Below are 21,791 nucleotides of genomic sequence, written 5' to 3'. Positions count from 1 at the left end.
CAGAGAAAACCATAATTCAAAAAGAGTCATGTACCACAATGTTCATTGCAGCTCTATTTACAATAGCCAGGACATGGAAGCAACCTAAATGTCCATCAACAGATGACTGGATAAAGAAGATGTGGTACATATATACAATGGAATATTACTCAGCCAAAAAAGGAAAGAAACTGAGTTATTTGTAGTGAAGTGGATGCACATAGAGTATGTCATACAGTGTGAAGTAAGTCAGAAAGAGAAAAAACAAACACGGTATGCTAACGCATATATACGGAATCTAAAAAAGCGGTACTGATGAACCTAGTGGCAGGACAGGAATACAGACGCAGACATAGAGAACGGACTTGAGGACACAGGGAGGGGGAAGGGTAAGCTGGGACAAAGTGAGAGAGTGGCATGGACATATATACACTACCAAATGTAAAACAGATAGCTAGTGGGAAGCAGCCGCATAGCACAGGGAGATCAGCTCGATGTTCTGTGACCACCTAGAGGGGTGGGATAGGGAGGGTGGGAGGGAGGCTCAAGAGGGAGGAGATATGGGGATATATGTGTATATAGAGCTGATTCACTTTGCTGTACAGCAGAAACTAACACACCACTGTAATGCAATTGTACTCCAATAAAGATGTGGAAAAAAAAAAAAAGTCCACCAAAAGGACACTAGTTTACAGTCTGAGCTGAAACAAGACCTCAACTAGAAACTGCATGTCGGGTGGCTCAAATTTTTAGCCATTCTGTGCATGTCCACAAACGACCAGCAAAGCATTGTGAGCACTGACTTTGGTCTTCAATAAATCTGAGCAAGTAAGTGAATTCCCAAATACAGAATCCACGAATACGGAGGATGGACTGTATTTAAAAGGAGCTAAAACTCAAATTCCTGAGATTTGCATTTTTACTTAAGGAGAGGGGAAAGGGGGTGAAGGAAGTAGAATATAACATCTGAAAGGTGCCGGAACACTAGAATCCCAATCTTTCAAGGGACCTTTTGGAAGAGCCCAAACCTCTCCCCAGTCCTGTAGCCCAAATGAGCAATCTGGGGTCTCCACACAAACATAATGGAAAAAGCAAGGTCTCCCTCATCACACACAACTCCATGGTCAGGAACCTCTTCCTCCACCTGAAGCAAAATCTGCCTTCCTATTAGTCCTACACCCTGGCCCGAGTCCCTTCTGTCACTCCCACCGCCCTGAATAAAGGTCATCCCTCTCCACACATCAGACATTCAAATCGCTGGAAGCAGCATCATGTTTCTCGCTGTCCAGGTGCTGGATTACCATAAACAAAGATACTTAAACAACAGATAAACTGTGTCCAGAGCCTACCATTCGAGACAAGATACGAGTTTAATGTGAACTGTGGGGAGACGACTGAATTCTTTTTTGAATTCAAATTCTCCTAATTTGAATTAGGAGAATTCAAATTTGAATTAATTTGAATTAATTCAAATGAGAATTCAAATGAGAATTCAAATTCTCCTAATCTGAGCTATTTCTCTAATGATGTAATGAGCAATCTTCTGGTTTCTTGCTAGGTACCAGAACCGGTCTGAAGCCCTGCACATGGACGGGCACTTTAATCCTCACGACAATCTAATGAGGTAGGGGCTGTGGTTACCTCCACCTTCTACAAGAGCGTCTTGAGGCACAGAACAGTGAAGCAAATGACCTCAGATCACACAGCAAGGAAAGGAAAGCGCTGGGCTACCACCCAGGCAGTCCCACCAGCCTGCCAGGAGTGCAAGCCCACAGGTGAACCAGCAGTAACCAAGACCCCACAAAATAACTCTCCAGTGGGTTATGACCAATTATTCATTTTTAAAAGCTGCATGTGGGCAATCAAGGACAAAAGAAGAGCTATATCTAGGGTGGGTTTTCTTTCTTTTTACAACTAAAAATCATGAAATCCAAAAGGTGAGTCAAGGTGGTTCTCCCCAGCCACAGACCCTGGAATTCCAGCTCCCAGGCCCCACAGTGTCTCGGTGGTGCAGAGACTGGCATGGTGAACCTGTGGCACAGCTGGGCCCCCAGAGAGCACATCTACTCAGGGTTTCACAGACTCCAATTTACCAAAACTCCTAGGTTCACAGGAGGACATGATCTACATCTGGGTAAGAAGAGTTAAAAGGAAGGGAAAAACTATTGGTGCCACCAAAACCCAGGGGGCCAGATCTTGTGAACTGACTGCAGCGGACCCATTGCCAAGCAAGTTTCTGTCTGTTTAGTTATTTGGGAGGTAGGGAGGCTAGTCTTTATAACCGCATTCTACTTCTGCTTGGCTTGGGTCAAAACATGGATATTTGAAACGGAGAAATGCAGATATGTTACCGAGATTTTTTTTTAAAGCTCTCAGAAATAAAGTGTTGGAAATTGGCATTTAGAGTCTGAAAAGCACAATGATGCAAACCTCTACTGAGTGTCTGGATCCTTGTATGTGCAACTCTCAGCATCTCTCCTTATGTCTCAGGCAGTTAATCCAAGAAATCTGTCAGTTAGATACCTGTGTCCCATCTTAGCAAGATAAATTATTTCACTAAAACTAGAAGTTAATCAAGCACCAGGCAGTATGCGAGGCACCAGGCATCCAAAAATGTCTAAGCAAAGTGACCTGTAGCTAAGGAGCTCATGGTCAAGTGAGGAACTTGGACCCCAAAGGATTATTAACGTGACGAGTGCTGTAATGGGGCACGTGCAAAGGGCTGTGGGAACGGAAGAGAATGGAGGGAATCATTTGGTCTCGGGCAGTAAGAGAGTTCTCACATGGAAGTGGCTTTGAAGTCACACCAAAAGGGATAAGGAGAGCTGGGCAGGTGGCACAGTGCAGGAAGGTCATTCCGGGCAGAGGCCAGAGGCACAGGAACAGGAAGCAGCCCCCGGTGGCTGAGCCGGCAGCAGTAAGGCATCTGGATAGCCGGGCAGCTGGAGCAGGTCGGGAAAGGTCTCGATTATCAGGATGAGGAATTTGGAGACCGTCCGAGAGAAGCAACAAACCACCCGAGGCTTTAAGCCAAGGAATAACGCCATCCCAGCAGTGTTCCCAAAGATAACGCCGCTGGCCACGCAGAGGATGAACTGGGGAAGAGAGACACTGGAGGAAGGTAACTACATCAGGAACCTGCTGCAGGACCCAAGTGAAAGGTAAGGATTTGAACCAGGCAGGGGCCGTGGCCATGACCGCGAGAGCGGGTTAGCTGCAGGACTGACGGAGCTTGGAGACGGAGCAGAGGTGGGGAGCAAGGTGCAGGGAGGTGTCGAAGAGGCTGCAGCTCCTTTCAGGAGCCGGATGGATTGTATTAACTCGAATCGACAATAACAGATCAACAGCAAGGCCCGTTAGAGCGGGTTTGGTGGGGAAGACAGTGGCGTCCGTTCGGAACACATCTGGCTCAAAGATTCCACGCATCACCTGGGAACAGAGACCCCACGCTGGCCTGGTTGCACTATCTCCCTGGGTGACAAGTCAATGGCTGGACTGGGACAGGACAAACAGGGATGGGGCCAGAAACATCAGGCCACAGGTAAGGGATCGAGGGTAAATGAGATCAGTTGCTGGAAATGAACCTGAGCCTCACATTTTCAGGTACTCCTTCTAAATCCTGATAAGATGGGCTCTACTTCCCTGCTTACGTGTACATATGCCACACACACAGGTGCGCACACGTACACGTGCCCCCATACGCACACACATACACATGCACACATATACATGCACACACATACTCATGCACACACCCCAGAAGAAAAACAGTCTTTCAACAGGACGAGCCAATGGTTCACCACAAAGCGCCTCTGCCCGGGTTTCTCTGGGAACTCTTCGGCATAGAACACCCCTGCCTACTCCCAGGTGTACCCACCCCTCAGATAACTGGCTGGACAGCAACATCATGATGCTAGGACTGACATCTATACAGCCTGTCCCAATTCCCAAAGCACTTACATTCCCACTTGAACCACAGAACAATCCCGTGTGGTGTTATCGGCTCTAAATAAGGAAACTGAGGGGCTGAGAGGTTTAGCGACCAGAAACAAAGTCTCCCGACTCTATGTCAGAAGTTCCCACGACTACAGTACAACATGAGTGCTGTAAACGCAGAAGCAGCTCTGGATCGCCGCCAGTTCAGAGCAACACTGTGTTTATATCCCTCAACCCTGTCCACACACCAGCCAGCTGCATCTCCCCTGCTCCCTGGCCCCAACCCCCTGTTTCAAAGCAAAGCTCAGCTGAGCTAACCCCGCATCGCTCAGGCCAGAAACTGCAGAGGACCTGCAGCCCAACAGGCAACAAACCTGAGCATCTAAGGGACAGAGAAAATGAGAACAGATTCGAATTCAAGCTGAAAGAGAAGAGACAGCAGTGAGGCAACATCTTTTTGCAGCCAGCCGGCAAAGGAGCTGCCAGCGGGGAGCTGGGCAAGCCCAGAAGTGCTGTTTCCTGCCCTCCGTCCAGAACTAATCTGAGCCGTGACCACCACCAGCCCACAGGCTGGGGAGACACCCACCTCCAGCCGCCTCTGCTGGCCCTGCAGGCAGTGCAACAGTGCCAGCTCGCATTTGCTAAGCAGAGGGTCCCAACGGTGAGCGTCCCCCGAGCTGCCGCCCTCGAACCATGAGGGATCCGGGGCGCGGGAGGAGGTGGCATCCGTGTCCAACAAGGGAAGCGTCTCACACTCCAGCCTGGGGCCGCCCCCCGAGGTCTGGGCAGCATCTGCCAGGCCCTGAGGGGCCTTGAGAGCGAAGGGGGAGGAGAGGACCCGAGGGTGCTCGCGGGGTCCGTCCAAGCTGGTAGCCTTGGCCTCCGTCTCCTCGGGGCTCCGACGCGGGTCCTCGGCCTCTCTGGATGGCGGGCAGCCTTCTGCTTCTCCCCGTTCCCCAGCAGAACACAGGGAGAGGCGAATGAAACTAAAGCTGGAGGTGAAGACATCCTGAGAGCCGGCAGGGGTGGAGAGGGCCTTGGGGCCACTTCCGAGGCCACAGCTGGTGCCCCTCACATCCTCTGGGGACATACAGCCTTTGGTCCAGGCTGCTTCCCGGCGAGGGCTTTGGGCCTCATGACTGTCCATGGATGGCAGCTCCCCCGGACACCCGGCGTCCCCGGGGCCACACGGCCTGGGGAGCCTCTTGGGCAGGGTGGTGCCAGCCCTAGGCTGAGTCCCACAGAGCCCTGGGCTTCCTCTCACGGCCACCACAGCCAGGCCTCGGTGGCCCACGGAGGTCAGAGCCGAGGCTGCTGTGCTCCTGGGAACGGGGCTCCCGACCGAGGGACCTCGCCACTGGCCTCCAGGGTCAAGGCCACATGGCCCGGCCCTGGACTCAGCGCAGTGGGACTCCTCACCGTGCACCCCTCCCTGGGCCCGGAACAGGGCGCCCACTGGCGGGGAGAGGAACCCGATCCGGGCCCCAGCTGCGCTTCTCATGTAGCCCGGCCTCCGTGCCAGCCGCCTCCTCCGAAAAGACGCTGCCGGTGGTAAGCAATCTTCGCTGCCTGGGAAGAAAGAGAAAACAGCACCGTAAACACGCACATCTCCCTGGCTCAGCTGGAACTGCGTTTGGAGAACATCCCCGGGTTCAGAGGTCATCCCTCGGGGCATCTGTCAGAGATGCTGGCTCAGTGGTCCCCAGGCCAACCTGGTATGAAAACTGATTATCCTTGGGAAGCGTCCGCCTGGGATGTGCAGACTCAGCACAGCATCCCAGCTCCTCTGCTGAGCAGAACGTCTGGCACTGCTGTGACTTATGCCGACACGTCAGCGGGCACATTGGAGGCACAATGTCGGCAGCTCCTCTGAGCCTCCAGCATTCCTGCCTGGTGGTCTTTTAGGAGCATCAGCACTTTCACCCTGGAGTGGTCTGGAAGGCAAACGATCTGAAGCCGAATGCCAGCGCGCTCCCCCAGATGAGATCCAGTCACCTATCTGGCTTCTCTGAACACGTACGTGTGGTTTCATCATCTGAGTTACCCATGTCCCTGCACACCTGCGGACCGTGGAAAGCTGGCAGAGACACAATCTATGCCCATCTATTCATCTCACAGGGAATTACAGGAGGCCCTGCTTGCTGTGTTCTCCAAACCAGGGGCTGTGTTCCCTTCCCAGCTATGCGAGAGGGATAGAAACAACGAAAATCGCTGATACTTCTCAGAGGCATGATGCTACAGCAGTTGGAGAGCATAGGCTCTGGCACCTCATTGCCTGGTTCAAACCTGGTTGTGCCATTGCTGGCTGTGTGACCTTCCACAAGTTACTTAGCCTCTCTGTGCCTCAGTTTGTTTATCAGTAAAATGGAAATATGCACAGTACCTCTCTCCTAGGGTGGTTGTGAGCCTTAAACTAAATGAGTTACTACAGGCAGGCAGCTCAGAACAGTGCCTGGCACTCATAGTAAGTGTGATTGAAGTGTTAGTTACTATTTCAACATTTTAAAGCACCCCATTACTCATGATGTGTCTTCATCCACATTTATTTCCTTTGCTCCCAACCAAAGTCATGTGAATCAAGCAGACCAGGAATTATAACTTTCCTTTTATAATTAAGGAAACTGAGGCTCAGAGAAATTAAACAGCTGCAAGTGACCGAGTGACCAGGGCCAAAGTCTCCTGACTCAGCCCACACAGCGCTCTCACTTTGGGGCCCTGCCGCACCTCAAATGAGACTGGATGGGAAGGGTAAAAGCAGGAGCAGACAGCATGAAGCACAGCCGTACATACACACAGCCTGTGGCAAGAAGCGGAGTACAGCTCCCCGCCGGGTCCACGCATCTCTCCCCACCTCCCAGAACACAGATGCTCCCAGCATCCTCGTCATGGTAAACAAACAGCACTGAGCATCTAGGGTACCACTGTGTTATGATCATGCCCTGCATTTAAGTTGCTTGATAAATGGTGAATGAATGAATGGATGGATGGATATATGGAGGGAAGGTAGAATAGATGGATGGATGGATGGATGGATGGACGGATAGATGGATGGATGGATGGATGCATGGATGCATGGCTGGATGCATGGATGGACGGACAGACTGGGGCCCATCTGAGCCCCAAACACATGCTCTTTCTGTACCCTTTGCCTCAAAGTATATCACTTAGGATGACAACTTGAAATGACAAAAAGTCAGAAGAAAGAATTTTCTTTTTTCTTCATTTATTTTTCTTTTCTTCTATGCAAAGTCGGAATCAGTAGAAAAGGACATATGGAAAATGTATAGGAAATGTACAGAGGGATCATTAATAGGCCAAATTGGACCACTCACTAGGATGGCTACTAGCTACTACTAAACACACACACACACACACACACACACACACAGAGAAAATAACAAGTGTTGATAAGGATATGGAAAAATTGAAGCCAGTGTGCACTATAGGTGGGAATATAAAATGGTAGAGCTGAAAAGAGTATGAAAATTCCTCAACAAATTAAAAATAGAATTACTACACGGTCCGGCAATTCCACTTCTTGGTATATATCCAAAAGAATTGAAATCACGTCTCAAAGAGATATTTGTACACCTGTGTTCATTAGTGGCATTATTCACTACAGACAAATATGGAAGCAACCCAAGTATCCCTCAATGAATGGATGGAGAAAGCATGGACTATCCACAGTGGGAAATTACTCAGCCTTATAAAGGAAGGAAATTCTGACACCGGCTACAACATGGGTGAACCTCAATCCTGAGGACAAGATGCTAAGTGAAATAAGCCAATCACAAAACAACAAATATAGTTTGATTCCACTTATCTGAGGTCCCTAGAGGAGTCAAATTCATAGAGACAGAAAGTAGAAAGACGGTTGCCACGGGCCAGAGGCAGGCAGTGGGCTGGAGGGGCAGGGGGAGTTAGTGCTCAGTGGGGACAGAGCTTCAGTTCGGGGATATGGGAAGGTTCTGTGGGTGGATGGTGGTGACAGCTGCACAACTGTGCGAATGTGCTTAATGCCACTGAACTGGACACTGACAAATGGCTAAGAGGGTAATTCTATTTTATATGTATTTTACCACAATAAAAAAAAATTAAATAGACCAAATGGCGTCACCATGCTCTCTGGTCCCAAGGAGACCCGTCCTTTCCCTCAGGGCTCTCGCGCCTGCACCAATGGGGCAGTCAGCACAGAGCTGCAGGGGCTCAGGACAGGGCGAAGGGAGGCCTAGAAGGACGAACTCCCCTCTGCCTGTAGAACCGGCAAAACAGTTTTTCAAGAACAAGGAATCCAAAAGGCAGTAGAGAGAACACTGAATTCTGGCTACAGTTACCAAAGGAAAATAATCCAGCAATTTCATATCTTGAGAACGGAGACCTGTGACATCTATATTGTCTTTTGGCTTAAAGAGACTTTTAACTAATTTTTTTATACAAGTCCAATCACCCAAATAACCCTTCTGAAGTTAAAAAGCAATGCTAAGTGGAAAATAATTTGCTTGAAATTTCATTTCTTTGCAAAGGCCTCTGGGCCCTTGGGCCTGAGTAGCCCTTCGTAAAGCCACTCAAATAAGGGTCCGAAGTCTCCCCAGGCCAGGTCCAGCTGCCATGCCAAGCAGTTCCCCAAGGGGAGCCCATGTTCCTGGGGGTGGGAGGAGTTTCTGGTAAGATGCTGTGAGGCCACAGTGAGAGGCAGTGGTCGGGAATGGGGGTGGCCCAGCCTCTGAACCCACCTGTGCACCAGACATGCCCCACTCCGGGTGTGAGCCTTCCAGAAGGTGGCCTCAGAAACAAAGACTGTCACACACTATCAATCCTCACCCTCCAGAGGGGGCGGAGGAGCTGACAGAGTCGGATCCGGAGGGCACCTCTGGAAAGAGCTGGAACGATTAGAAGAAACCCAGATGGGGCACACAGCTGCTCTGAAATCTCTAGGGAAAACCCCAGTTCCCCATAACCAAAGTTCCCCTTTCCACTTTTTTTTAATTTTTATTTTTTGAGGAAGTTTATGATGTCCCTCTGGCCAGAAACCAATTACTACTTATATATCCTGCCTGCAATCTGACCTGAAATCCAAGCCCTGCCTTCACACCCGGCATTTGAGAAAGAGTTATGATGCAATTCAGAACTTGAGAGGAAGATTCCTTCCTGACACCTTGCTGCAGTCAGCTCTGGGAACAGAGATTCGAGGGTACAGGAAGTCAATCATGGCAAGACGAGGGAAGGCCCAGAAACCAGCCGTGCCCTTTGTTCTTTGTCAAACCCAGAGATGGCTCCGTTCTGCCCATCTGGCCCCAGAAAGGCTGGGGCGGAGACAAAGCTTCAGGCAGCCTTCTCCATCCCGTGCAGCCCACGCTCCATAACAGGTTCTAGGGACGGGAGCTCAGGTGTTTTACTTCCTCCCCATCGCACAGACCTGCAGGTCCCTGTTTACGTGGGATCCCCACTCCACCCCCATCCAGCCCAGTGAGCTCTGAGACTGAAGGGAAGTGAAAGACAGGGGCTTCGACTCAACCCAGATGTCAAAGGGCTTCCATATACAGTCTGGATAAGGTACCCAGGAGCGCCTACTTACATAACTTATGGGAAAAATTGGAGAAAGCCGATGTTACCAGCCAGGTCAGCAAGAATCTTGTCTGCCCTGCCTCTAATGTTCTCCCTCCATCCCTCCAAATCCCTCCCATCCTCCAGCCCCTTGGCTATCAACTACTTCGTCCAGATCACCCAGCTCCCAGGCCTTCACCACGAGGCCACACCACTCCTCTCCCCAATTTATTTACACCCAGCACTGTCAGTTGTCTTCTCTGCTGTATAGAAATTGTTCCCAACTTATGCTACTTATAAGCTTCCTGAAGTCCTTACAATTCCCCCCGAAAATCCTAGTATACAGAGAAGGCATCAATATACGTCAGTCAGATCATACTCATTTTTGAATAGGAAATCTCAAATATGCAATTAAAAAAAATGATACTCGTGGGCCTCCCTGGTGGCGCAGTGGTTGAGAGTCCGCCTGCCGATGCAGGGGATACGGGTTCGTGCCCCGGTCTGGGAGGATCCCATATGCCGCGGAGCGGCTGGGCCCGTGAGCCATGGCCGCTGAGCCTGCGCGTCCGGAGCCTGTGCCCCGCAACGGGAGAGGCCACAGCAGTGAGAGGCCCGCGTACCGCAAAAAAAAAAAAAAAAAAAAAAAAAAAAAAAAAAAAAAAAAAAATGATACTCGTGAATTTACTCAGAAGATCTTAAAACCAAGCCCTAAAGTTAAAATCTACACAAAATGCTCACGTGGGCTTGGGCAAGTCCCTCAGTGACTCTAAGGCCCCGTGCGGAAAGCACATCTGCCTTGGGAAGGGTAAACACAGGGGCCTGGAGGCCGCTGCTGAGGACGCATAAAATAGTTAGAGAAAAGCAAACACACAAACACTTTACAAAATGTGAACTGGGTATAAATGTACAGTGGAAACATGAATGAATTTACTGTTTGCATGGAAGGAATTTTAATCCTGTTTGTCATGGTCGGGGCATACACTTTTATAAAACGTTCAGATGAACCAAAGGTTCTGAGTCATAAAGAAACCACACATCCCTGTGGATTAACTTGTTTTCCAAGAACCAGAACCCAATCAGATACACTAAGCACAAACACCTGACTGAGCCACTGAGCACAAGTTCATCTTTCTCGGATAGTTCAGAGAGCACCTGGGGCCTCGGAAGTGCCTTCAGGTCACTGTAATAAGCGTCTCGTGAGCAAGACAAGGGCAGGTGCGAAATAAATCAAGTTTCACCACGGTTCCCTTTTAACTGTGCGATCCACATCAACAAAACCGGTCCTTGTTGAACACGGAATGCTGGATGGGGGTGCAGACAAGGGCAGGACACCGCCCCCGCCCCCAGACTGCTTATGATCCAGCAGGGGATGTAAGTCGTGCACAAAACTTGTCGCGGATGGAATGGCTACCCAACCACAGAGGAAGGAGAATTCAATCTGAAGTTAAACGAGTGGGTCACCTAGTTGGCTCAGTGATTAACCTGACATTTCTCTGACCTTCAGCAAAGCAGAGGACTGACTCCCTGAGCCCCAGAGTGTTCCCCAATGTATGGGCCACCCCAAAACTCACCTCCTCGGGTTGAAGGGAAGGATGGGGTGAACACGGACCATGCCTGGGGGGGTCAGGATGACTCTGACAACCAACGTGGGCCCGAGAGCTCCCCGTGAGCCGGACCAGAACTTTCTTGCTTGTGAGACCTCCTTCCTTCTATCCCGGGGTCCTCGGCAGGCTCTCCTGCCCCCTCCCTTATCCTTCAGTGGCATCTTCCTCAACCTCTCCCAGGTCTCTGGAACTTCCCTGGCGGTCCAGTGGTTGAGACTCTGTGCTTTCACTGCAGGGGGCACGGGTTCGATCCCAGGTCAGGGAACTAAGATCCCACATGCCGTGGGGAAGCACAGCCAAAAACAATTAATTAATTAATTAGATAAAAACAAAAAACCTCTCCCATGTCTCACCCCCTCTCAGCATCTGCCTCTCAGAGGACCCACACCCTGTCTTAGAGGAAGCACGGTGAGTGATCACAGGGGTCCTGCCCTCCTGAGGCTGGCCATCCTGGGGGCGGGGCAGGGGGCAGGTGGCAATCACGCAACCACACGGATGAACACGGATGGGGAGGATGACGGACAGATCGGTGGTGGCCAGCCACAGGGGACAGGGCCCCTGGCTTTGTCAAGCGGGGTCTTGTAGTGGCATTTGGCTGAGACCTGACAGGTGAGCGGGAGGTATAGGGAGGTCCCAGGGGAGGCTGCTGGGACCAGTCTGAGATAGGAAGGAACAGGGCTGGAGGGACAGGTGGGGGACACTGGTGACGGGCAGGGGACAGGATGGAGCCAGACACTGCAGTGCCTGTGGGCTGCATCGGGACTGGGTCTTTGCCCCAAGAGCGATGGGAGGCCTTTGGAGAGAGACAGGATCCCATGTGCATATTTTAAGAGATATCCCTCTGTGGACAACAGACCAGACGGGAGCAAGAAAGGACACAAGGAGAGCAGTCAGGAGGCACCAAACCAAGGGCAAAAACAAGCCTGCAGCACACACAGAGGAGAGGTGCCCTCCTGACATCTGTGTCCTTCTCTGCTCCACATACCACATCCATCCCAGGTCTCTTACGTGACAACAAGCAAGGAGCCCACTGTCTTCTGAGCGTTATAGGCACACGCCTACCCTCCAGCACCCTCCCCCGACAAACATTTAGATACAGAAATACTTCAGGGCCAAATGAGTGATAATATCAATCTTTCTACAAAGAACCCCTTCCAGAAGCATCCTAACTAGTAACCCAGATGCCTACATTTTTGAAAACATCCCTTAGGTCTGCAATGTCTTTCTTTTTCCTTGTCATCTTCCACTATTACACTCATATCCATATAAAACATCCCCATACCCAACACATGCCAGCCCCATCCTCAAGAACCTAAGCCTCAGTCGGGGCTAAAACTAGAAGTCCAACAGGAAGTATGTTTTCAACAGCACCGTCTATGCGCAGGTAGGACCAGGGTGTGTGTGTGTGTGTGTGTGTGTGCGCGCGCGTGCGCACTCGTGGGTGCACACATGCCTGAGTGTAATAAAAAGACACATGCAAGTGTGTGCATACATACACAAATATTTATAGGAATATAGATATATAAGCAGAGACAGGGAATGTCACACAAGGGAGAAGTCCTCCCCGCCCCCTCCCTTCCAAATCTGCCCCCCAAACCAGCTGGTAACCGCCACAGAATCGTGCATCGGGCTTGCCGACATCTCCAATTCACAAGCTGACACTCTCCATCCCCTTGAAAGGCAGGCTGTTCCCCAGATATGATTACTCATCACCTGCCCTGGGCGAGCAGAACCCCTTTACCCTGATCTAGCATCACCATCATCTTCCAAGCCACGTGCACTGCAGGTACACACGCCAACAGGTGTGCAGGCTCGGGGCCCCTGTAAGAGCAAAGCTCTGTCTGTTCTCCCGTCAGCCTCCTGGTCACCCAAAGACCAGGAGCTTTGACTCCGGGGCTGCTGACATCACTTGTAACAGTCTTGCCGTTGGAAGGGCTGAATTGAGATTTAATGGGCTACAGTGTCAGCCCTGAGTCAATGAAACTGAACAGACTCTTCTGCTTGGAACACAGGACACAACGATGTGCTAAAAGTATGAAGAAAAGCAAAAGTATGATAAACAACAGCATAAACTGGTCGGGGGAGGGGGACAGGATGCGGGAGGGTAATATTCCGCTTCTCAAGCTGGGTGGTGGTTACACGGGTGCTGACTGTGTTACCATTCTCCAACGGTATATGCAAGCCTATGTATAATTATACAGCAGACACATATATACGTTTTATAACTGTGAGATATTCTATGCCAGTTTTTCAAAGCTGCGGTCCCTGCACAAAGGCAGAAATACCCAGAAGCAGACACAGACCAGGCTGTGAGCAACCCCACACAGGAGGCGGGGGAAGGCTCAGGGAGGAGGTGCCCCTGGAGGTGAACTGAAAGGATGAGGCTACAGAAGCCAAAAAGGAGGGTGAGGCCATGGTGGGTGGAACGAACAGCAAGTACTCAGGAACGGAGGTATGACAGCGTGAAGAAGGAGGTCACGACGGCTGGGAGCAGGCAGGGCGAGGCCACTGGGGAAGAGGGACCAGAAGGCTGTGTGCAGGCCCGGAGGGCTTCCAGGTGGAGGCGGGATGAGGCAGGGCCCTGCGCTGGAGAGAAGAGGGTTGGAAACTCACCGTGTGCGAGCAGAATAGGCAGGAGAGTGGACAACGCCATCTAGGGAGGAATTCTGGAAGAAGAGGAGGGCTCGGGAAAGAAAGAACCAGAAGGGACCCAAGGAGGTCATTGGTGATTCCAGGAGGTGTTGGGTGAGGGACATGCAGCCCCTGTGTCCAGCCCTGCTCACGGTCACCACCATCCTCAGCTTTAGCTCTGCAGCTGAAACGCTGAAACTTTGGATCCGTGGTTCCCAAACAAGGCTGCACATTAGAGCCACTTTTAAATGTCATCTTTTAAACATTCCTGTGGAATGTCCAGGCCACACCCCAGGCGGATGATATCACACAGGTGGGGAGGGGGACTCAGACCTGGGTCCTGGGGACGCTCCCCTGATGACTCCACTGGCAGCAGGGCTCGGAGCCTCTGCTTTAGGGGGGAGTCCTGTGTAACCTCCTAGCACACTTGGATTTCAAGCCCATCATAAACAACATTCACAGAACTGCAGACCATGTCTCTCTGCAGAATCTTCCTCTTTTGTTTCTTGAAATGTGGCTATAGCTGCCGACTGCTACACGTGGACAAAGTCTGCTCTGTATGTAAAACTTGTCCCCATATGTCTGTTCTAAATCTTCTCCCCACACAGGGTTTCCGTTTTCGATCAGACAATGGGAGCCCTGGGTCCCACGACGTGACCGCCCATGCGGAAGAGGCGGGAGGCCGGCGGCTGCCGGGCAATGTCTCACTTCCCCAGCCTGCAGTCTCCTGACTCTGGGCCCAAACGTGGCTCAACACTCAGCCCACTTTGGTGTTTAAGGGTCACAACCCACACATGCAACATGCAGTGTGGGATCCCGGATTGGATACAGGAACAACAAAAGGAGATTGGTGGGTGAAACTCGAATAAAATCTGTAGTTTAGTTCATTGTACCAATGTTAATTTTTTAGTTTGAATGGCCCTACCATGACACTACCATCATTTTATATATATATAAAATCATATACATAAAGCTTTTAGCATGGGGAAGCTGGATGAAGGGAACTCTGTATTATCTTTGCAACTTTTCTATAAATCTATAAGTATTCCAAAATAAAAAGTTTATTTAAAAAGCACATATGCGCACACACACACGATTCATGGACCTGTATTTTGCAGTAGGAAACGGTATGGGCTCTGGAGACAGATTACCTGAGTTTAAAATTTAGCTCTTCCACTTCTGAGTGAGCGTTGTTGGGTTACTTGCCTCTCTGCTGCTTACACTGTCTGCTGTGTCACCTGGGACTCTACCCCATGGCATTGCTGGGAGGGTGGAGCAGGTTATGAACTTGTCTCCCGTGCCTGGCACAGAGGAACCACTCAAAAACCATCTTTATTTACAATTCAGGCATAGAGCAAAGACAGGAATATCATCCTAAAACCAAGGCACCTGGACATGGCCACCTGTAGGCAGAGTTCAAGGCAAAGCTAAACCCGAGCAGCCCCGGCTCTGACTGTAAGCTGTTTTCTGTACTGAGGAGGCTCCTGGGGGCCAACATGCCCCCACACACACACACACACACACACACACGGCATCCAGTGTGGTGTCTCTGGACACTCAACCCATGCTCTGTTGTTGGCCAATACCTGCCCAACTCTCTGATCCAATTTCCTGAGTTGTTTTCTTTCCTGTTTACCCCTGGATCTCCTTCCTCCACTTGAAACAGGTAGTTGAGGAATTTAGCAGTTACGGGCTCATAAACGCCGTGAAAGGGCTTGCTGAAACTGAGCAGCCTCTTTCCGCGGTGCTATTAATTCTCATAAACGATTGTCTTTTTCTTTCCATGTAAAGTGCTACTCAAAATCTGATCACCACCTGAACTCCCTCAAGAGTGCTGTTAGCTACAGATGGGTGTCTCTAATGAATTTTTTAACTGCTGCCCTAATAAAATATGGATGAACCAGAAGGAGCCCTCTCTGTAGCTGTTATTTCAAAACAACTTAAGTTTCTGCTCTTATTTTTGCAGCAAAGAGCTGCAAGCTCTCACACCCACCCTAACAAAAGAGAGCTTTGCTCAGGCTAGTCATCTGTGAAGTTCACAGTTACCTTTTTAATGCCATATATTTTATGCATGGGCTTATTTTCAAAGCCTTCTAAATGCCCCGCTTTGCATGCCAAATTTGAGATGTGTTTATTAAAAAATGATCTTAAGTTGTCAGTACTTCACACATAAGTAGTACCCTAGGGACTAGACTGTCTTTCAAGGAAGTCCCTACTTGGCACTAAATTTTTATAATACTCAGAATTTAAGCCCACATCAAAGGTTTGTGCCACTTTAAATGCCTGACCTTAAAAATGATACAATTATCGTATTGCAAATGTCTGCTCTATGATCCTACTAGAAAACAAGAGGAAATTTGGGTTTTTTTTTTTCTACATTCCAATATCGGATCTTGGTGCACTGGTGTGAAGAAATAAGACAGAAACTGGCATTAAATAATTCCTAGGTTATAAAGATCCTCTAAGCAGCTATGAGCATGGGGGTGGGTACTGAGGGTGACCTGTCACTTAACTGGTCTCAGATGTAAGGAAACATTTTATAACAGAATATGATTGTCTTTTGTCTACACTTGAGGATTCTTCCTTCATAAAACTTTTCCGGTCTCACTTCAGACTGAGATACTATATATAGCTTCCAAGTTTTAAGAGGCCATCTCTCCATCCAGAAAGCTCAAATCTTTCTGATTGATTCAAACACCATTAGTGTTCTGAGTTGATGAAAACTAGGCATAGGCTGGACTGGAGTTAACCTTTGCACCACCTACAAAGAAGGGGTTTGTTGAAACAGTCCTACTTTCTGGAAGATGACAGTGGGGAACACTTAGGATGTTTAAGGGAGCAAACTGTCTTCAAGTACCCATCTCCATTCATACAGCGCAAACTAATTATACAGAAATCTTGTCTCTTCTTGCCTTTATAGTGCCTCTTCACTCTGGAATCATCTTGAACAAAGCAATACATTTTACTGTTAAGAATAATTCTCCACGGATGCTTTGATGCTTACATATCTGAAGTGCACTTTGGTTATATCAATATGTTTCCACACTGTGGAAAGCAACTAAACATCCTCACTAAATTCCTTTTGAAAGCTTTTGTTCTCAAAGTGGCACATTTAGTGATTTTTCTTTATGAAGATGAGATGCTTGTGTCTTCACCAGCCACTACTATCAGAAGGCTATCACATAAACTCTCAGATCAGGACCATCTGCCAGAGAAGGCAAAGAGCTAGAGGCGCTGGCCGCTCCCCTGAGGGCTGGCATTCACAGTATGGTGATGACACACTCAGATATCACAGCCAGGCCCAGGCCAGCACTGAGCTAGGTCACCAGGGGAAATCAGTCCTGCAGTCCAGGCTTCCCAGGGAGGTGCGTGTGCGTCGAGGGATGCAATGTCCCGGCGGGCGCACGTGAGAATTCAAGCCACCCACAGGGACCGGGCCCTACAATCAACCATCTCTAGAAAAGAAACTAAGGCTCAGCACCCCAGGGGTGACAGGACTTGAAGGAAGCAGAATGACCTTTTCAAGAGAGTCTGAACCTACCTCTGCCCCTCAGAGCTCCTTGGCTTGTCAAAGCAAACCTTCTCCGAGCTCGGTTTTCTCCCCTGGGGAGTGTTAACAATCTCCTGCTTGCAAGTGGGAAGCCCTAGCATCTTTCTTCAGATTAGACCCATATAGTGTGTGAGATGTCAGTTTTGTATTCCAGTCCTGCCTTCCTGAGACTGTAGCCAAGTCACCTTGAGGGCACAGTGTCTACAGACAAGCCCTGCGTTACTTCCAGAGATGACTTAATCTCATCTGTCAGATATGAGATCACCAGTTCAAGACTCAGAGAGAGGGTCTGGCACCACAGACAAGAGCTGGATTCTGTTGGCTCCCATCTGAGGGATCCAAGAAAGTTACTTAGCCCTTCTGTGCCTCAGTTTACTTGTGTATAAAATGGGCATAACCCCCATACCTTGAAGGACTGTTCTAAGGATACGATAAAATCACTAACGGGTATTTTCAAAAGCCCATCAGAGCTTATGATGAGCGGTGATATGGGCTCAGAAAATTAGCTTCTTTCCCCAAGTTCTTCTGGGCACCTAAGTCATCACTGTACTCTAATAACACCTTACAATTTTCCTGGATAGAGTTATTCAATGTTATCCAGCAGTCTGCTTCAGAGTTAGTTTTGTGGGTTTTTTTTTTTCCTCTTCCTATCTTCCTAATAGGGTCTACCCTATTCGGAAAGAGAAAATAAATGGGTGACCATAAAAGCATAGAAGTCCACGGAGATTTCCAAACTATCAGAAAAATATCAGACAAACTGTAAGCAATTTCTGACAAATAGAAGAAACTCCTGAAGGTTTTAGTTGATCTATATTTTCTCCTAGAGCTACAGAAATCCTTGCCACGTACACGCCTCAACCATCCATTGCTTTAAAAATCTTCTCATTTTCCTCTAGGGAACGGTTAAGGGAAAGAATGACATTTCACACTTTATTCTTAACACTCAGAATCAAGTGTTTTGTCTCCCTCTCTCTCTTTCTTTACCTTTTTGGTCTTTAGGCTATTTTTCTCAACTTCCAGCAATATCAAAAGGCCGATTCCTTTTTCAGAAAAACATGTTTAATAGCAAAAACAAACTAGATGAGTCTGTTTTTCTCTAGAATGGGTTTTAAAACTTGAGTTAACTCTCGCTAAGGGAATAGAGCTTCCTCTGTACACAGCCTATTTTGAAATAAATGAGGCAATCCTGGGTAATAAATTGGCTTTAATTCACTTATTATACTAAAGGAATGTGAAAATGAGATCAGGCAATGGCTGAGGTGTTCTTTGAGAAATCTGGGAGAACAGGAAAAGGTCGACAGACTGGAAACACACAAGCATCCTGCTGGGCTCTAAAAAGGGAAACAGATCGTTCCTGCAAATTGAAGCCCAGTGATTTCAGATCAATGAGCAGCACACAGACACCAGATGAGCTGCCGAAGAACAGTAACAGGGTTGTTTGTGAGCACTTACTAGTGGAGAGAGCTACATGGGTTTATTAACAGTAAATCACGACCAGGACTTCCCTGGTGGCGCAGTGGTTAAGAATCCGCCTGCCAATGTAGGGGACATGGGTTCGAGCCCTGGTCCAGGAAGATCCCACATGCCATGGAACAACTAAGCCCGCGCACCACAACTACTGAGCCTGCGCTCTAGAGCCCATGAGCCACAACTACTGAGCCCACGTGCCACAACTACTGAAGCCACGCACCTAGAGCCCGTGCTCTGCAACAAGAGAAGCCACCGCAATGAGAAGCTCGTGCACCACAACGAAGAGTAGCCCCCGCTCGCCGCAACTAGAGAAAGCCCGCGTGCAGCAACGAAGACCCAATGCAGCCAAAAATAAATAAGTAAAATAAATAAATTTCTTTTTTAAAAAAGACAGTAGAGAGAGATCAGCCAAGATGGCGAAGTAGAAGGACGCTGAGCTCACCTTCTCTCACGGGCACACCAAAATCACAGCTACTTACAGACAACCATCGACGAAAAAGACCAGAACCTACCAGAAAAGCTCTTCCACAACTAAAGACGTAAAGAAGGAACCACGAGGGCTTCCCTGGTGGCGCAGAGGTTGAGAGTCCGCCTGCCGATGCAGGGGACATGGGTTCGTGCCCCGGTCTGGGAGGATCCCACATGCCGCGGAGCGGCTGGGCCTGTGAGCCATGGCCGCTGAGCCGGCGCGTCCGGAGCCTGTGCTCTGCAACGGGAGAGGCCACAACGGTGAGAGGCCCGCGTACCGCAAAAAAAAAAAAAAAAAAAAGAAGGAACCACGACAAGACAGCTATGGAAGGGCGGACTTGCAATATAGTCAGGTCCCCCCAGGTGGGCGACACACAAGCTGGAGAATAATTACAACTGCAGAGGTTCTCCCAAAGGAGTGAGGGGTCTGAGCCCCACGTCAGGCTGCCAAGCCTGAGGGTCTTGCACCAGAAAGATGAGTCCCCAGAGCATTTGGCTTTGAAAGGCCAGCAAGGCATACTTTCCCGAGTCCCAGAGGGCTGAGGGAATAGAGACTCCGCTCTTAAAGGGTTCACACAAAATCTCACATGCTCTGAATCCCAGGGCAGAAGCCGTGAATTGAGGGGAGCCTGGGTCAGACCTACCAGCTGATCTCAGAGAGTCTCCTGGAGAGGCAGGAGGCAACTGCAGCTCACCCTGGGGACACAGACACCGGTGGCAGGTGTTTGGGGGAGCTCATTCTACCACGTGGACACTGGGCTGGCAAGGGCCACTGTGGAATCCTCCCTCAAGCTATTAGCCCCAGGACCCAGCCCTGGCCTGGCCCAACAGCCTGTAGGCGCCAGTGCTGGGGTGCCTGAGGTCAAGCAACTAACTGGGTGGGGACACAGCCCTGCTTACCAGCAGACAGGCTGCCTTAAGACTCTCTGAGCCCACAGACCCCTCTGGACATGGCCCTGTCCACCAGAAGGCTTAGGACTCAGCCCCACCCACCAGTGAGCAGGCACCCACCAGCCCCAGGAAGCCTGCTCTAGTCTCCAGAGCAGCCTTACCCACCAGGGGCAGACACCAGATGCAAGAAAACCCCAGCCCAGAGCAGAAACAGCCCACCCATTGGCAGGCCAGATCCTACACTGGAACAGGCTGGGCCCTGGCCCTGCCCACTAGCATGACACCCCAGACCCTGCACCCAACTGTGCAGTAACTGGCCCCCAAACACCAGCAATCCAACACCACCTCAGGGACCCCTGGGCCCTGCGATCAGACTCAAGACTAGCTCTGCCTACCGGCAGACCAGCACCAACCCCAGGACCTGGCTTCACCCACCAATGAAGGGACAACAGCCCCAGAGTCTCCAGGACCCTGACTCTGCCCATCAGTGAGCCAGCACTGGCCCTGGCCCCCAGGGTTTGGCAGTCAGCCACCCCATGACTGGCCCCTGCCAACCAGTGGCCTGCCACCTCCACATGAGGCAGGGCCTGGCAACCAACCAGATTGGGGGCCAACCAAGCCTGCCAGACCACCCACATAGCTCCCCACAACAGAGGGACCCAAGCAGCCCTCATACAGGGAACCCCTAGAGCATACAACTTGGGTGACAATAGGGGAGTGTGCTGCTGGGACACATGGGATATCTCCTACAGCAGGCCACTTCTCCAAGGTTGGGAAACATAACCAACCTACCAGATACGCAAAAATAAAAATGGCAAGTTAGGGAAAATAAGACAACAGAGGAACATGTTCCACAAAAGATAAATGCCCAGAAGAAGCATGAAGTGAAGTGGAGATAGGCAATCTACCCAAGAGTTCAGGGTAATGATCGTAAAGATGATCAAAGAACTTGGGAGAAGAATGGATTCACAGAGTGAGAAGTTAGAAGTTTTTAACAGAGTCAAAGTATAAAGAACAACCAAGCAGAAATCAAGAATACAATAACTGAAATGAAAAATACACTAGAAGGAATCAACAGTATACTAAAAGGCACAGAAGAACGGATCAGTGAGCTGGAAGACAGAGTAGTGGGAATTACTGAGGCTGAACAGAAAAAAAGAAAAAAGAATGAAAAGAAATGAGGACAGTTTAAGAGAACTCTGGGACAACATCAAGCACACTAACATTCACATTACAGAAGTCCCAGAAGGAGAAGAGAGAGAGAAAGGACCTGAGAAAATATTTGAAGACATAATGTCTGAAAACTTCCTTAACCTGGGAAAAGAAAAAGTCACCCAAGTCCAGGAAGCACAGAGACTTCCATTCAGGATGAACCCCAAAGAGGAACACACTAAGACACACTGTACTTTAAATGGCAAAAATTAAACATAAAGAGAGAATATTAAAAGCAGCAAGGGAAAAGCAACAAATATACAAGGGAACTCCCATAAAGCTATCAGCTGATTTTTCAGCAGAAACTCTACAGACCAGAAGGAAGTGGCATGATATATTTAAAGTGATGAAAGGGAAAAATCTACAACCCAAAATACTCTACCCAGCAAGGCTCTCATTCAGATCTGATGGAGAGATCAAAAGCTTTACAGACAAGCAAACGCTAAAACACTTCAGCACCACCAAACCAGCTTTACAAGAAATGTTAAAGGAACTTCTCTAAGTTA

The 21,791-nt window shown here is 49.4% G+C and overlaps 1 protein-coding gene across 3 annotated transcripts in view; it reads right to left on the bottom strand.

Moving 5' to 3' along the window:
* DISC1 (DISC1 scaffold protein) overlaps positions 1–21,791 on the bottom strand; it is a 361,524-nt gene that overhangs the window by 302,430 nt on the left and 37,303 nt on the right. For 2 of the 3 annotated variants that reach the window (XM_081223881.1, XM_081223879.1), the window contains exon 2: positions 4,502–5,484. In XM_081223881.1, coding sequence (XP_081080007.1) covers positions 4,502–5,484 — 983 coding nt within the window. Of the gene's footprint in view, positions 1–4,501; positions 5,485–11,030; positions 11,224–21,791 lie in introns of those variants that run through there. The other variant, XM_081223880.1, reaches the window with a different exon arrangement.

This window comes from Mesoplodon bidens (genome assembly GCF_964165515.1).
Source record: "Mesoplodon bidens genome assembly, chromosome: 1".
Classification (NCBI taxonomy): Eukaryota; Metazoa; Chordata; class Mammalia; order Artiodactyla; family Ziphiidae; genus Mesoplodon; species Mesoplodon bidens.
This window is presented reverse-complemented; position numbering and strand designations above follow the sequence as displayed.